The 16992-nt window shown below is 41.2% G+C and overlaps 1 protein-coding gene across 1 annotated transcript in view; it reads right to left on the bottom strand.

Annotated features, from left to right (window-relative positions):
• LOC310668801 (spectrin alpha chain, non-erythrocytic 1) overlaps positions 1-16992 on the bottom strand; it is a gene marked incomplete at its 3' end in the record, with an annotated part of 199549 nt that overhangs the window by 31105 nt on the left and 151452 nt on the right. Inside the window, exons 37-44 of the mRNA XM_083422129.1 lie at positions 16185-16322; positions 14599-14703; positions 12030-12238; positions 11133-11253; positions 9491-9612; positions 5505-5637; positions 3533-3631; positions 1650-1809 (exon numbers count right to left, since the gene is read on the bottom strand). Of these exons, the coding sequence (XP_083278255.1) occupies positions 1650-1809; positions 3533-3631; positions 5505-5637; positions 9491-9612; positions 11133-11253; positions 12030-12238; positions 14599-14703; positions 16185-16322 (1087 nt within the window). The remainder of the gene's footprint in view (positions 1-1649; positions 1810-3532; positions 3632-5504; positions 5638-9490; positions 9613-11132; positions 11254-12029; positions 12239-14598; positions 14704-16184; positions 16323-16992) is intronic.

The raw sequence follows: 16992 nt of genomic DNA, 5'->3' as shown, positions 1-16992 counted from the left end.
CTATCCCTGACCCCTAACCCTATTCCTAACCCAACCCTAGCACTGACCCCTATCCCTGACCCCTAACCCTATTCCTAACCCAACCCTAGCACTGACCCCTATCCCTGACCCCTAACCCTATTCCTAACCCAACCCTATCCCTGACCCCTAACCCAACCCTAGCACTGACCCCCAACCCCTCACCCCTCACCCACCCTTAGCATTGACCCCTACCCCAACCCTAGCGCTGCCCCCTAACCCTATTCCTACCCCAACCCAACCCTAGCCCTGACCCCTAACCCACACCCAAACGTACCCCTGACCCCTATTCCTAACCCTAACCCAACCCTACCCCGACCCCTAACCCAACCCTACCCCTGACCCCTAACCCAACCCTACCCCTGACCCCTAACCCAACCCTATCCCTGCCCCCTAACCCAACCCTATCCCTGCCCCCTAACCCTCACCCAACCCGACCCCTAACCCACCCCTACCCCTGACCCCTAACCCACACCCAACCCTACCCCTGACCCCTAACCCACACCCAACCCTACCCCTGACCCCTAACCCACACCCAACCCTACCCCTGACCCCTAACCCACACCCAACCCTACCCCTGACCCCTAACCCACACCCAACCCTACCGCTGACCCCTAACCCCCTAGCCCTGACCCCTAACCCAACCCAATCCCTGACCCCTAACCCACCCCTACCCCTACCCCTGCCCCCTAACCCAACCCTAGCATTGACCCCTAACCCCCTAGCACTGACCCCTAACCCACACCCAACCCTAACCCTGCCCCCTACCCCTAACCCACCCCTACCCCTGCCCCTGCCCCCTAACCCAATCCTAGCATTGACCCCTAACCCCCTAACCCCCTACCCCTGCCCCCTAACCCAACCCTAGCATTGACCCCTAACCCCCTAACCCCCTACCCCTGCCCCCTAACCCAACCCTAGCATTGACCCCTAACCCCCTAGCATTGACCCCTAACCCACACCCAACCCTACCCCTAACCCACCCCTACCCCTGACCCCTAACCCAACCCTAACCCTGACCCCTAACCCTATTCCTAACCCTAACCCAACCCTAGCACTGTCCCCTAACCCTGCCCCCTAACCCAACCCAACCCTATCCCTGACTCCTATCCCTGACCCCTGACCCCTAACCCTCACCCTATCCCTGACCCCTAACCCTAACCCAACCCTATCCCTGACCCCTAACCCCTAACCCTGACCCCTAACCCTCACCCAAGCCTACCCCTGACCCCTAACCCACACCCAACCCTACCCCTGACCCCTAACCCACCCCTACCCCTACCCCTGCCCCCTAACCCAACCCTAGCATTGACCCCTAACCCCCTAGCACTGACCCCCTAACCCTCACCCACCCCTACCCCTGACCCCTAACCCAACCCTATCCCTGACTCCTAACCCTGACCCCTAACCCTGACCCCTAACCCAACCCTAACCCTAACCCTAACCCCTAACCCTGACCCCTAACCCTAACCCAACCCTAACCCAACCCTATCCCTGACCCCTAACCCTCCCCCCTAACCCTATTCCTAACCCAACCTTATCCCTGACCCCTAACCCACCCCTAGCCCTGCCCCCTAACCCCACCCCTCGACCCCACCCCTCCAACCCTCACCCCGGGATCCACCCCCTACCGATCCAGGACTCCACCACGTCGGCCTTCCAGTTGAACTGGAGGAAGGCGGAGTTCTCGTCCAGTTTGGCCTTGCGCTGAGACGCCGCCCTCTCCAGGTCGGAGACTTTGGCGCGCAGGCCGGCCATCTTGGCGGTGATGTTCTCCTCGTGGTGGTTGTTCTGGAGGGAGGAGGAGGAAGAAAAGGAAATGAAATTGAATTTCTGTTTAATAATAATAATAATAATAATAATATAATGTAATGTAATATAATATAATATAAAGGAAATTAAATTGAATTTCCGTTTAATAATAATAATAATATAATATAATATAATATAATATAATATAATATAATATAAAGGAAATTAAATTGAATTTCCGTTTAATAATAATAATAATAATAATAAAATGTAATGTAATGTACTGTAATGTAATGTAATATAATATAAAGGAAATTAAATTGAATTTCCGTTTAATAATAATAATAATAATAATAATAAAATGTAATGTAATGTACTGTAATGTAATGTAATGTAATATAATATAAAGGAAATTAAATTGAATTTCCGTTTAATAATAATAATAATAATATAATATAATGTAATGTAATGTAATGTAATGTAAAGGAAATTAAATTGAATTTCCGTTTAATACTAATACTACTACTAATAATATGATATAAAATAAAATAAAACAATATAAAAGATTAGAATAGAATAGTAATATACTAGTACTAATACTAATATTAGTACTAGTAATAGTTACTACTGCTGCTGCTGCTACTACTACTACTACTACTAATAATAATAATAATAAATTTTATTTATATCCCGCCCTCCCCAGCTGAAGCCGGGCTCAGGGCGGCTAACAACAATAAAACAGTACAAACAAGACTCTAAAATCATTCATTATAAAATTAATTAATATAATATAATATAATGTAACGTAATGTAATGTAATAATACAACTCAGTACAATACAATAAATATAATATAATATAATATAATATAATATAATATAATATAATATAATATAATATAATATAATATAATATAATATAATATAATATAATAATGAGTGCTATAACAATATTATAACAGTACTATACTAGTACTAATATTAGTACTAGTTACTACTACTACTAGTAGTAATCTAATCAATGATTAAATTTCAGTTTAATAATAATGGTAATAATAAGAAGAAAAAGAAGATATAATATAACATGATATGATATGATATGATATAATATAATATAATATAAAGTGCTATAACAATATTATAACAATATAATACTATACTAGTACTAGTATTAGTATTAATATTAGTACTAGTATTAGTTAGCAGTACTACTACTAGTAGTAATAATAATTCAATGATTAGATTAAATTTCGGTTTCATAATATAATATAATATAATATAATATAATATAATATAATATAATATAATATAATATAATACAACATAATATAATAATATTAGTGCTGTAACAATATTATAACAATGTAATAGTACTATACTAGTACTAATACTAGTACTAGTATTAGTTAGCAGTACTACTAGTAGTAGTAGTAATAATTAAATGATTAGATTAAATTTCGGTTTAATAAGAAGAAGAAGAAGAAGGAAGGAAGGAAGGAAAAAGGAAGGAAAGAAGGAAGGAAGGAGAAAGGGAGGAAGGAAAGAAGGAAGGAAGGAAGGAGAAAGGAAGGAAGGAAGGAAGGAAGGAGAAAGGAAGGAAGGAAAGGAAGGAAGGAAGGAAGGAAGGAAGGAAGGGAGGAAGGGAGGAAGGAGAAAGGAAGGAAGGAAGGAAGGAAGGAAGGAAGGAAGGAAGGAAGGAGGAAGGAAGGAGAAAGGAATGAATGAATGAAGGAAGGAAGGAAGGAAGGAAGGAAGGAAGCTCACCTTCTGGATCAGTTCTTGCCCGTTGGCGCAGACGTCGTTGACCCGCTCCTTGTGGACGGCAAAGTCGGTCTCAAAGGCTTCGTGCTTCTTCAGCAGGCCCTGGGGTGGGAGATCCGGGGATCAAATTGGGGGGATCAGGCTAATAACACCCCACCAGATCCCTCCTCTTGATCCTGGGGGGTCAGGCTAATAACACCCCACCAGATCCCTACTCTTGAGGATCCACCCGTTCCTGGGAGTCAGGCTAATAACTCCCACCAGATCCCTACTCTTGAGGATCCACTCGATCTTGGGAGTCAGGCTAATAACCCCCACCGGGTCCCTATTCTTTTGGGGGGTGTCAGGTTAATAACACCCCACTAGATCCCTACTATTGAGGGTTCGATCCTGGGGGGTCAGGCTAATAACACCATACCAGATTCCTACTCTTGATCCTGGGGGTCAGGCTAATAACACCCACCAGATCCCTACTCTTGAGGATCCACCTGATCCTGGGAGTCAGACTAATAACACCCACCAGATCCCTCCTCTTGAGGGTTCGATCCTGGGGGGTCAGGGTAATAAACCCCACCAGATCCCTATTCTTTTGGAGGGTGTCAGGCTGATAACCACCCACCAGATCCCTGCTCTTGAGGGTTCGATCCTAATTACCCACCAGATCCCTACTCTTGAGGGTTCGATCCTGGGGGATCAGGCTAATAAACGCCCACCAGATCCCTACTCTTGAAGGTTCGATCCTGGGGGGATCGGGCTAATAACACCCCACCAGATCCCTACTCTTGAGGCGTTTGATCCTGGGGGTCAGGCTAATAACCCCCACCAGATCCCTACGCTTGAGGGTTCGATCCTGGGGGGTCAGGCTAGTAACCCTCCACCAGATCCCTTCTCTTGAGGGTTTGATCCTGGGGGGTCAGGCTAATAACCCCACCAGATCCCTACTCTTGAGGGATCGATCCTGGGGGTCGGGCTAATAACACCCCACCAGATCCCTATTCTTTTGGGGGCGTGTCAGGCTAATAAACCCCACCAGATCCCGACTTGAGGGTTCGATCCTGGGGGGTCAGGCTAATAACAACCCACCAGATCCCTACTCTTGAGGGTTTGATCCTGGGGGGCAGGCTAATAAACGCCCACCAGATCCCTACTCTTGAGGGTTTGATCCTGGGGGGCAGGCTAATAAACGCCCACCAGATCCCTACTCTTGAGGATCCACTTGATCCTGAGAGTCAGGTTAATAACCCCCACCAGATCCCTATTCTTTTGGGGGCGTGTCAGGCTAATAACCCACCACCAGATCCCGACTTGAGAGTTCGATCCTGGGGGGTCAAACTAATAAACCCCACCAGATCCCACCGGATGGGCCTGTTATTGGATCGTGAACGGGGGCAAGGGAGATCCTCGAGGGATCCCACAAGGGTCGGGTGGGGATTGATCCCGCCGGCCATCGGGATCCACCCGTTCCCGTCGGTCCTCAGGATATACCAACCCCACCGGCCATCGGATCCACGATCCGTCATCCATCAGGATCCGCCCGATTCCACCGGTCATATGATCAACCAATCCGCCGTTCATCAGGATCCACCCAATCCCACCGCTCATAGGATCCACCTATCCATTGGTCATCGGCATCCACCCAATCCCACCAGCCATAGGAGCCACCGATCCGCCAGTCATCGGGATCCACCCAAACCCACCACTCATTGGACCCACCTATCCGCCAGTCATCGGGATCCACCCAATCCCACCGCTCATAGGATCCACCTATCCGTCAGTAATCGGGATCCACCTGACCCCACCAGTCCTAGGATCCACCAATCCATCGGTCATCGGGATCCACCCAAACCCACCAGTCATAGGAGCCACCGACCCATCAGTCATTGGGATAAGCCCAATCCCACTGTCGTAGGATCCCATCGGTCATCAGGATCCACCCGATAATGCCAGTTGCCGTGATCCACCGGGATCCACTCACCTGGATGGCCGCCAGGGTGTCTCCGTAATCCTCGCTGGCCACCAGGGTCATCTTCTCGTTGATCCAAGCCTCCTCTTCCTCCACATTGGCCACGAATTGCTGGTACTCAAGGGATTCCTCCAGGCGCTGGCCCCTGAGAGGGATCCAAAGGGATCCGGTTCAAATCCGGATCAGAGCTTCCATCCTTGGATGCAAAGATCCACCCCCTTCCCTTCTACCCGTCTCCGTGGAGATCTGTTCTGCGATCCCACCTCTTCTTCTCGGTCAAGATCCCTTCTACAACCCTCCTATCCTCCATGGAGATCCCTTCTGTGATCCTATCCCCTTCTTTTCTCCGTCGAGATCTTTTCTATGATCCTATTTCCTTCTAGCCTTCTCTGTGGAGATCCATTCTGCGATCCTACCTCTTATTCTCGGTCAAGATCCCTTCTGCAACCTTCCTATCCTCCATGGAGATCCCTTCGATGATCCAATCCCCTTCTGTCGAGATCACTTCTACAATACTCTCTGGTTCTATCCTCCATCAAGATCCCTTCGACGGTCCTACCTCCTGCTTTCCTCGATCGAGATCTCTTAGAAGATCCGATCTCCTTCTATCCTTTGTTGAGATCCCTTCGACGATCCTATCCTCCGTCCAGATCCCTTTTACAATCCTATCCCCTTCTATCGTCCGTCAAAATCCCTTCTATGATCCTATCTCCTTCTATCCTTCTCTGTCAAGATCCCTTCTACGATCCTATCTCCTCCTATGAGATCCCTTCTACAATCCTATCTCCTCCTATGAGATCCCTTTTACAATCCTTTCCTCCCTCGAGATCCCTTCTACGATCCTGTCTCCTCCTATGAGATCCCTTCTGCAATCCTATCCTCTGTCAAGATCCCTTCTACAACCCTATCCTTCCTTGAGATCCCTTCTATGATCCTATCCCCTTCTTTTCTCCGTCGAGATCTTTTCTGTGATCCTATTTCCTTCTATCCTTCTCCGTCAAAATCCCTTTTATTACCCTTTCTCCTTCTACCCTCCGTCGAGATCCCTTCTATGATCCTCTTGCTTTCCTCCGTCAAGATCCCTTCTATGATCCTACCGTCTTCTATCCTCCATCAAGATCCCTTCTGCGATCCTACCTGATTCTATCCTTCTCTGTCAAGATCTCTTCTATGGGCCTATCCCCTTCTATCCACATCCGTCAAGATCCCTCCTACGATCCTATCTTCTTCTATCCTCCGATGAGATCCCATCTACAATCCTATCCTCCCTCGAGATCCCTTCTACAATTCTAGCTCCTCCTATTAAATCCCTTCTACAATCCTATCTCCTTCTACCCTCCTTCGAGATCCCTTCTACGATCCTCATTCTATCCTGTCGAGATCCCTTCTACGATCCTATCCCCTTCTCTCCTTCTCTGTCAAGATCCCTTCTACGACCCTATCTCCTCCTATGAGATCCCTTCTGCAATCCTATCCTCTGTCAAGATCCCTTCTACCACCCTATCCTCCCTTGAGATCCCTTCTATGATCCTATATCCTATCCTCCCTCAAGATCCCTCCTATCCTCCCTCGAGATCCCTTCTACAATCCTATGAGATCCCTTCTATAATCCTATCTCCTTCTACCCTCCATTGAGATCCCTTCTACGATCCTCATTCTATCCTGTCGAGATCCCTTCTACAATCCTATCCCCTTCTCCGTCAAGATTCCTTCTACGATCCAATCTTCTCCGTCGAGATCCCTTCTACAATCCTTTCCTCCCTCGAGATCCCTTCTACGATCCGGTCTCCTCCTATGAGATCCCTTCTACAATCCTTTCCTCCCTCAAGATCCCTTCTACGATCCTATCTCCTCCTATGAGATCCCTTCTCCGATCCTATCTCTTATGAGATCCCTTCTACAGTCCTCTCTCCTCTTCTCCTCCCTCAAGATCCCTTCTATCCTCCCTAGAGATCCCTTCTGAAATCCTATCCTCCGTCAAGATCCCTTCTACAATCCTATCCTCCCTGAGATCCCATCTATGATCCCATATCCTATCCTCCCTCAAGATCCCTTCTATCCTCCCTCGAGATCCCTTCTACGATCCTATCTCCTCCTATGAGATCCCTTCTACAATCCTTTCCTCCCTCAAGATCCCGTCTACAATCCTATCTCCTCATAGGAGATCCCTTCTATCCTCCCTCGAGATCCCTTCTACAATCCTATCTCCTATGAGATCTCTTCTACAATCCTATCTCCTATGAGATCCCTTCTACAGTCCTATCTCCTCTTCTCCTCCCTCAAGATCCCTTCTATCCTCCCTAGAGATCCCTTCTACAATCCTATCTCCTCCTATGAGATCCCTTCTACAATCCTATCTCCTCCCTCGAGATCCCTTCTACAATCCTATCTCCTCCTATGAAATCCCTTCTACAATCCTATCTCCTTCTACCCTCCACCGAGATCCCTTCTACGATCCTCATTCTATCCTGTCAAGATCCCTTCTATGATCCTATCTCCTCCTATGAGATCCCTTCTGCAATCCTATCCTCTGTCAAGATCCCTTCTACAACCCTATCCTGCCTTGAGATCCCTTCTATGATCCTATATCCTATCCTCCCTCAAGATCCCTTCTATCCTCCCTCAAGATCCCTTCTACAATCCTATCTCCTCCTATGAGATTCCTTCTACAATCCTATCTCCTATGAGATCCCTTCTACAGTCCTATCTCCTCTTCTCCTCCCTCAAGATCCCTTCTATCCTCCCTAGAGATCCCTTCTACAATCCTATCTCCTATGAGATCCCTTCTACAATCCTATCTCCTATGAGATCCCTTCTACAGTCCTATCTCCTCTTCTCCTCCCTCAAGATCCCTTCTATCCTCCCTCAAGATCCCTTCTATAATCCTATAACCTCCTATGAGATCCCTTCTACAATCCTATCTCCTATGAGATCCTTTCTACAGTCCTATCTCCTCTTCTCCTCCCTCAAGATCCCTTCTATCCTCCCTAGAGATCCCTTCTACAATCCTATCTCCTATGAGATTCCTTCTACAATCCTATCTCCTATGAAATCCCTTCTACAGTCCTATCTCCTCTTCTCCTCGCTCAAGATCCCTTCTATCCTCCCTAGAGATCCCTTCTACAGTCCTATCTCCTCCTATGAGATCCCTTCTACAATCCTCCCTCAAGATCCCTTCTATCCTCCCTCGAGATCCCTTCTACAATCCTATCTCCATCTATGAGATCCCTTCTACAATCCTATCTCCTCCCATGAGATCCCTTCTACAATCCTATCTCCTCCCATGAGATCCCTTCTACAATCCTATCTCCACCTATGAGATCCCTTCTACAACCCTATCTCCTCTTCTCCTCCCTCAAGATCCCTTCTATCCTCCCTAGAGATCCCTTCTACAATCCTATCTCCTCCCATGAGATCCCTTCTACAATCCTACCTCCTCCTAGGAGATCCCTTCTATCCTCCCTTGAGATCCCTTCTACGATCCTATATCCTCCTCTCTCCCTCGAGATCCCTTCTACAATCCTATCTCCTCCTAGGAGATCCCTTCTATCCTCCCTCGAGATCCCTTCTACGATCCTATAGCCTCCTCTCCTCCCTCGAGATCCCTTCTACAATCCTACATCCTCCTATGAGATGCCTTCTACAGTCCTATCTCCTCCTAGGAGATCCCTTCTATCCTCCCTCGAGATCCCTTCTACGATCCTATCTCCTCCTCTCCTCCCTCGAGATCCCTTCTGCAATCCTATCCTCCCTCAAGATCCCTTCTACAATCCTCCTAGGAGATCCCTTCTATCCTCCCTTGAGATCCCTTCTACGATCCTATAGCCTCCTCTCCTCCCTTTCTACAATCCTATATCCTCCTAGGAGATCCCTGAGATCCCGTCTATCCTCCCAGGAGATCCCTTCTACGATCCTATCGCCTCCTCCCTCGAGATCCCTTCTACGGGACGCGGCCGGGAACTCAAGATCCCCGCCGGGAAAGCGGATCCCTTGCTTACCGGGCGGCGGCCAGCCTCTTGAGCTCCTGCCAGTGATCCACAAAGTGAGCCAGTCTCTGCTGGATCTCCTCTTTGCCAATGGTGTTGTCGTCCGAGAGTTTCTTCCCGGTGTCCAGAACGCCCTGGAAAAATATTATTATTATTATTATTATTATTATTATTATTATTATTACTACTACTACTACTATTATTATTACAATTATTATCATTACTGTTGTTGTTGTTGTTGTTGTTATTACTACTACTACTATTATTACGATTATTATTATTATCATTACGATTATTATTATTACTACTATTACTATTATTATTATTATTATTATTTATTACTACTACTACTACTGCTACTGCTACTACTATTATCATTACTGTTATTATTAATTATGATTACTACTACTACTACTACTACTACTATCATTACTGTTATTATTATTATTACTACGATTATTATCATCATCATCATCATTACAATTATTATTAATTATGATTATTACTATTATTACGATTACTATTATTAATTACTACTACTACTATTACTACCATTACTACTACTACTACTATTATCATTACTGTTATTATTAATTACTATTATTACTATTATTACTATTATGATTATCATTACGATTATTATTGTTGTTGTTGTTGTTGTTATTAATTATTACTATTTCTATTACTACTACTACTATTATTATTATTACTACTACTATTATTATTATTACTATTACTATTATTGTTGTTATTATTCTTATTGCTTAATGCTTAATTATTCAATTATTTACATTATTCAATTCTTATTCCATTACTGAGTCATCATGATTGAATCATTGAATAATTATTCACTTATTCCATTATTAATTATTAACAATAATAATTAACCATTATGATTATTATCAACTGCCGATTTCAGCGAATAATTATTCATTTATTCAATTATTACTCAATTATTGAATAAGTATTGAATGAATAATTACTGACTCCATTGCTATTTAATCGTTCAATTATCAACAATAATAACGATTATTAACCACCATTATTAACCCTCCTGCCAATCCGGTAGATCCCGTTTCCCGGATCCCAGTGGATCCCTCCTGTCCCCGGACCGGATCCCCAAGGCAGGCGCCGCCGGGAACGCTCCTTGCCAATCCCGTTTCCCGGATCCCAGGAAACTGGAATCGAGCGGATCCCTTTTGTCGTTCCCCCAGACCGGATCTCTAAGGCAGGCGCCACCAGGAATGCCCCTTGCCAATCCGGCCGATCCCGTTCCCCGGATCCCATGAACCTGGAATCAAGTGGATCCCTTCCGCCACCCCCGGACCGGATCCCCAAGGCAGGTGCCGCCGGGAACGCCCCTTGCCAATCCCATTTCCCGGATCCCAGGAACCTGGAATCGAGTGGATCCCTTCCATCCCCCTGGACCGGATCTCTAAGGCAGGCGTCGCCGGGAACGCCCCTTGCCAATTTGGCCGATCCCGTTTCCCGGATCCCAGGAACCTGGAATCGAGCGGATCCCTTCCGTCGTCCCCCCTGGACCGGATCTCCAGGGCAGGCGCTGCCGGGAATTTGATTACTGGTGAGGGAGGAGCAGATCCATGTGGGATCCCGCCGGGGATCCACTGGATCGCCGGGATCCGCTTCGACCCACCTGGATGGCCGGTTCGTGGGCGGCCAACTCGGCCTCCAGCCGCTTGTGTTTCTTCCGCAGGTTTTGGACGCCGGTCAGATCCCGGCCGTAATCCTCCGAGCTGACGAGCAGCTTCTTCTCCCTGGGGAAATAATAATATGAATATTAATAATATTATTAATAATAATGATATGAAATTATACAAAAAGATCGGGATGCCCAGCGCTAATAATAATAATAATAGTAATATTAATATGAAATTATTATATGAAATTATTATACAAAAAGATCGGGATGCCCAGTGCTTAATAATAATAATAATAATAATAATAATAGTATGAAATTATTATACAAAAAGATCGGGATGCCCAGTGCTTAATAATAATAATAATAATAATAATAATATGAAATTGTTATACAAAAAGATCGGGATGCCCAGTGCTAATGATAATAATAATAATAATAATAATAATAATAGTATGAAATTATGATACAAAAAGATTGGGATGCCCAGTGCTAATAATAATAATAATAATAATAATAATAGTATGAAATTATTATATGAAATTATTATACAAAAAGATTGGGATGCCCAGTGCTTAATAATAATAATAATAATAATAATAATATGAAATTATTATATGAAATTATTATACAAAAAGATCGGGATGCGCAGTGCTAATAATAGGGAAAATAGGGAAAATAGGGAAAATAATAATAATAATAATAATAATAATAATAATAATAATAATAATAATAATAATATGAAATGTCTAGGGTTAGGGTTTAGGATTTTTAGGGTTAGGGTTGAGAATTAAGATCACGTTTTAGGATCCGGTTGAGGGTTATGTTTTCGGGTTAAGGATCGGGATCTGGGATCCCGTCCCCCTCCCCCCTCCTCCCCCCCAAGGGACCTACTTGATCCAGGATTCCTCGTCGTCCATATCCCGGAAGAACTGGTGGAGGCGGTGGGATTCGTTCAGCTTGGCCCGCCGGGCGGCCGCCATGGCGGTGATCCGCTGGAATCTGCCGTTGACCGTTTCTCGCTTCTCCTTGACCTGCGAGGTGTCAAAGGCGCTGCTGGTCATCAGGCTGTCGGCTTGACCGTTGAGATCCTTCAGGCGATCCTGCGGACAGGAGAGCGAAGGGTTAAAAAAATTAATTTAATTTTAATTAGCTTGGCCGTTAAGATCCTTTAGGCGATCCTGCGGACGGGAGAGCGAAGGGTTAAAAAAATTAATTTAATTTTAATTTGAATTAGCTTGGCCGTTAAGATCCTTTAGGCGATCCTGAGGACGGGAGAGCGAAGGGTTAAAAAATTAATTTAATTTCAATTTTAATTTTAATTGAAATCAGCTTGATCCTTCAGGGGATCCTGCAGACGGGAGCGAGAGCGAAGGGTTAAAAAAATTCAATTTTTCATATATATTTTTTAATTCAATTTCTGGAAATTTGGCATGATTTCAATTCCGTTTCTGATTTCAAAATGAGATTTCTATTTCTGGAAATTCGGCTTGACCCTTCCGATCCTTCAAGCGAAGGGTTAAAAAATTAATTTCATTTTAATTTTAATTTAATTTTTAAAAAAATTCTGAAAACTTGGCAGGATTTTTAAATGATTTCAATTCCGTTTCTGATTTTGAAATTAAGATTTTGATTCCGTTTCTGATTTCGAAATGAGGGTTTTGATTCCGTTTTAGAATTTAAAATTAAGATTTCAGTTCCGTTTCTGATTTTCAAATGAGATTTCTATTTCTGGAAATTTGGCTTGGCCGTTTAGATCCTTTAGGCGATCCTGCGGACGGGAAGCGAAGGGTTAAAAAATTTAATTAGATTTTAACTTAATTTTAATTGAAATCAGCTTGATCCTTCAGGGGATCCTGCGGACGGGAAGCGAAGGGTTAAAAAAATCCAATGTAATTTTGTACATTAAATTAAGAAAATATTTTAAAAAAAAAATAATTTATTTTTTTTTTAAAAAATTAATTTTAAAAAAATATTAGTTATTTTTAAATTAATTTTTAAAAGTATTTTTATTATTTTTTTAAAAAACGAGATTTGATTTTTACCCCCCAAAAAATCAATTTTTGAAAATTTGGCGCGATTTTAAAATGATTTTGATTCCGTTTCTGATTTCAAAATGAGGGTTTTGATTCCGTTTTTGAATTTGAAATTAAGATTTCAGTTCCGTTTCTGATGTCAAAATGAGATTTCAATTTCTGGAAATTTGGCTCTCGGTTTGACCCTTCCGATCCTTCAGGCGAAGCGTTAAAAAAATGATTTGATTTTAACTTAATTTAAATTTAAATGAGCTTCAGATCGTTTAGGCGATCCTGCGGACGGGAGGGAGAGCGAAGGGTTAAAAAAATTCAATTTAATTTTAACTTAATTTTAATTGAAATCAAATTGACCCTTCAGATCCTTCAAGCGAAGGGTTAAAAAATTAATTTGATTCTAACTTAATTTTAATTGAAATCAGCTTGATCCTTCAGGGGATCCTGCGGACGGGAGGGAGAGCGAAGGGTTAAAAAAATTAATTTAATCTTAACTTAATTTTAATTTAATTTTTTAAAAAATCTGAAAATTTGGCAGGATTTCTAAATGATTTCAATTCCATTTCTGATTTTGAAATTTAGATTTCGATTCCCATTCTAAAATGAAGATTTTCTGATTTTGAAATCAAGATTTTGATTCTGATTCTGAAAGTTATATTTTGATTCTGTTTCTGATTTTAAAATCAGGGTTTTTATTCCATCTCTGATTCTGAAATCAAGATTCCGATTTTTGTTTCTGAATATGAAATCAAGATTTTGATTCCATTCCTGATTTTGAAATCATGATTTCGATTCCGTTCCTGGTTTTGAAATCAAGGGTTTGATAGTGTTCCTGATTATCAAATCAAAATTTCGATTCCACTCCTGATTTTGAAATCAAGATCTCGATTCCATTCCTGATTTTGAAATAAAAACTTCGAATCCGCTTCTGATTTTGGAATCAAGATTTCGATTCCATTCCTGATTTTGAAATCAAGGTTTGGACACTGTTTCTGATTCCGAAATCAAGATTTCAATTTCGTTCCTGATTCTGAAATCAAGATTTCAATTTCGTTCCTGATTCCGAAATCAAGATTTCGATTCCGTTCCTGATTTTGGAATCAAGATTTCGATTCCGTTCCTGATTTTGAAATCAAGATTTTTTTTTATTCCACTTCTGATTTTGAATTAGGATTTCGATTCCGTTTCTGATTCTGAATTAGGACTTTGATTCCGTAATTTAAATTTGGGTTCTGTTTCTGATTTTAAAATCAAGATTTTTATTCCGTTTCTGATTTTAAAATGAAGATTTCAATTCCATTTCTGATTTTGAATTAGGATTTCGATTCCGTTTCTGATTTCGAAATCAAGATTTCGATTCCGTTCCTGATTTTAAAAGGAAGATTTCGGTCCCGTTTCTGATGATAAAACTATAAAAATTATAAAAATTGTACCTCGTGGGCCGAAATATCGGCTTCCAGTAGCTGGTGTTTCTTGAGAAGGTTATTAACGGACGCCAAGTCTTTCCCATAATCCTCAGAGGCAAGCAGCGCTTCCACCTGGGGGGTTAATAATAATAATAATAGTAATAATAATAATGGTTATCTACTCGATTCTGCCCATTGTCTCCCACCCTGAGATCAATTCAATAAATATTAGTATCATTAATCATAATAATGACAATAATTAGCAATCATATTAATGGTTCGCTACTTGAGTCTAAAAATAAAATAAAATAAAATAAAATAAAATAAAATAATGTCCGGATCCGCCCTCTAACTACTACTGCTACTGCTACTACTAAATATTATTATCATTAATAATAATAATAATAATTAGTAATAATATTAATGGTTCCCTACTTGATTCTAAAAATAAAATACAATACAATACAATACAATACAATACAATAAAATAAAATAGAATAAAATACAATACAATAAAATAAAATAAAATAAAATAATAGAATGTCCCCCCCGGATCCGCCCTCTAATAATAATAATAATTAGTAATAATATTAATGGCTCCCTACTTGATTCTAAAAATAAAATACAATAAAATAAAAAACAATAAAATACAATAGAATAAAATACAATAAAATACAATAAAATTAAAAAAGTCCCCCCAGATGCGCCCCCTAACTACTACTACTACTAAATATTATTATCATTAATCATAATAATAACAATAATTAGTAATAATATTAATGGTTCCCTACTTGATTTTAAAAATAAAATAAAATAAAATAAAATAAAATAAAATAAAATGTCCCCCCCTGGATCCGCCCCCTACCTCTGAAAGCCAGAAGTCAAAGTTATATAAATTTATAATTATAATAAAATTATCTACTCGATTCTGCCCATTGTCTCCCACCCCGAGATCAATTCAATAAATATTAATATCATTAATAATAATAATAACAACAATATTTAGTAAGAATATTAATGGTTCGCTACTTGAATCTAAAAATAACATAAAATAAAATAATCTTTATTTTATATATCTTTATAATTATTTTATTTTATATAATTTTATAATTATAATAAAATTATCTACTCGATAATTAGTAATAATATTAATGGTTCGCTACTTGATTCTGAAAATACAATACAATAAAATAAAATACAATAAAATACAATAAAATAAAATACAATAAAATAAAATAAAGTAATATACAATAAAATAAAATAAAGTAAAATAGAATAAAATAAAATACAATACAATAAAATAAAGTAATATACAATAAAATAAAATGCAATACAATACAATAAAATAAAATACAATAAAATAAAATAAAGTAATATACAATAAAATACAATACAATAAAATACAATAAAATAAAAAAGTAACATACAATAAAATAAAATGCAATACAATACAATATAATAAAATAACATACAATAAAATAAAATAAAATAATAGAATGTCCCCCCGGATCCGCCCCCTAACTAATACTAACAATAATACTAATAATACTAATAATAATACTACTAGTAGTAGTAATAATAATAATAATAATAATAGAATGTCCGCCCCCTACCTCTGAAAGCCAGAAGTCAAAGTCTTTGATCCCGGTGTTGAAATTCTGCTGCTTATTGGCTTCTTTCAGACGGTGACTCTTCTCGGCCGATTTCCGAACCAAGAACTGCCATTGGTCAGCCAAGGCGGCCAATCGGGCCTGGAGGGGAGGGAGGGAAAATTAAATTAAATTAAATTAAAAATTAAATTAAATCAAATCAAATCCAAATATTTTAGGCCAGTTTCCAAGAGACGAAGCTTCGAAATTTTGATAGCAAGGAGAATTTTGGATTGGCCGGATACACAAAAACCTCCAAAGCTCCGCCCAGGAAGTGGATACATCCAAACAGGAAGTGCCATTCTCTTTGGAACGACGAGGGCTTTCATATGACAGGTCACATGACAGGCTTGTATGCTTTAGGTAATTCACAAACAGTACTAGAAGCTAGGATGAGTGGATGGGCTAGGCCGGACTATACAACAACCTCAAAAGCTCCACCCAGGAAGTTGATACGTCCGAACAGGAAGTACGAATATTTTCAGAAGGACATGGGCTTTTATATGACAGGTCACATGACAGGCTTGCCCACTTTAGGAAATTAAGGAAATTGGCCTAGCTCCGCCCAGGAAGGAGATACGTCCAAACAGGAAGTGCCAATCTCTTCGGAATCACGAGGGCTTTCATATGACAGGTCACATGACAGGCTTGCCCACTTTAGGAAATTAAAGGAAATTGGCCTAGCTCCGCCCAGGAAGGAGCTATGCCCAAACAGGAAGTGCCAATCTCTTCAGAATGACGAGGGCTTTTATATGACAGGTCACATGACAAG

The sequence above is a fragment of the Podarcis tiliguerta genome (genome assembly GCF_965153285.1).
Source record: "Podarcis tiliguerta genome assembly, chromosome: W".
Taxonomy (NCBI): Eukaryota; Metazoa; Chordata; class Lepidosauria; order Squamata; family Lacertidae; genus Podarcis; species Podarcis tiliguerta.
This window is presented reverse-complemented; position numbering and strand designations above follow the sequence as displayed.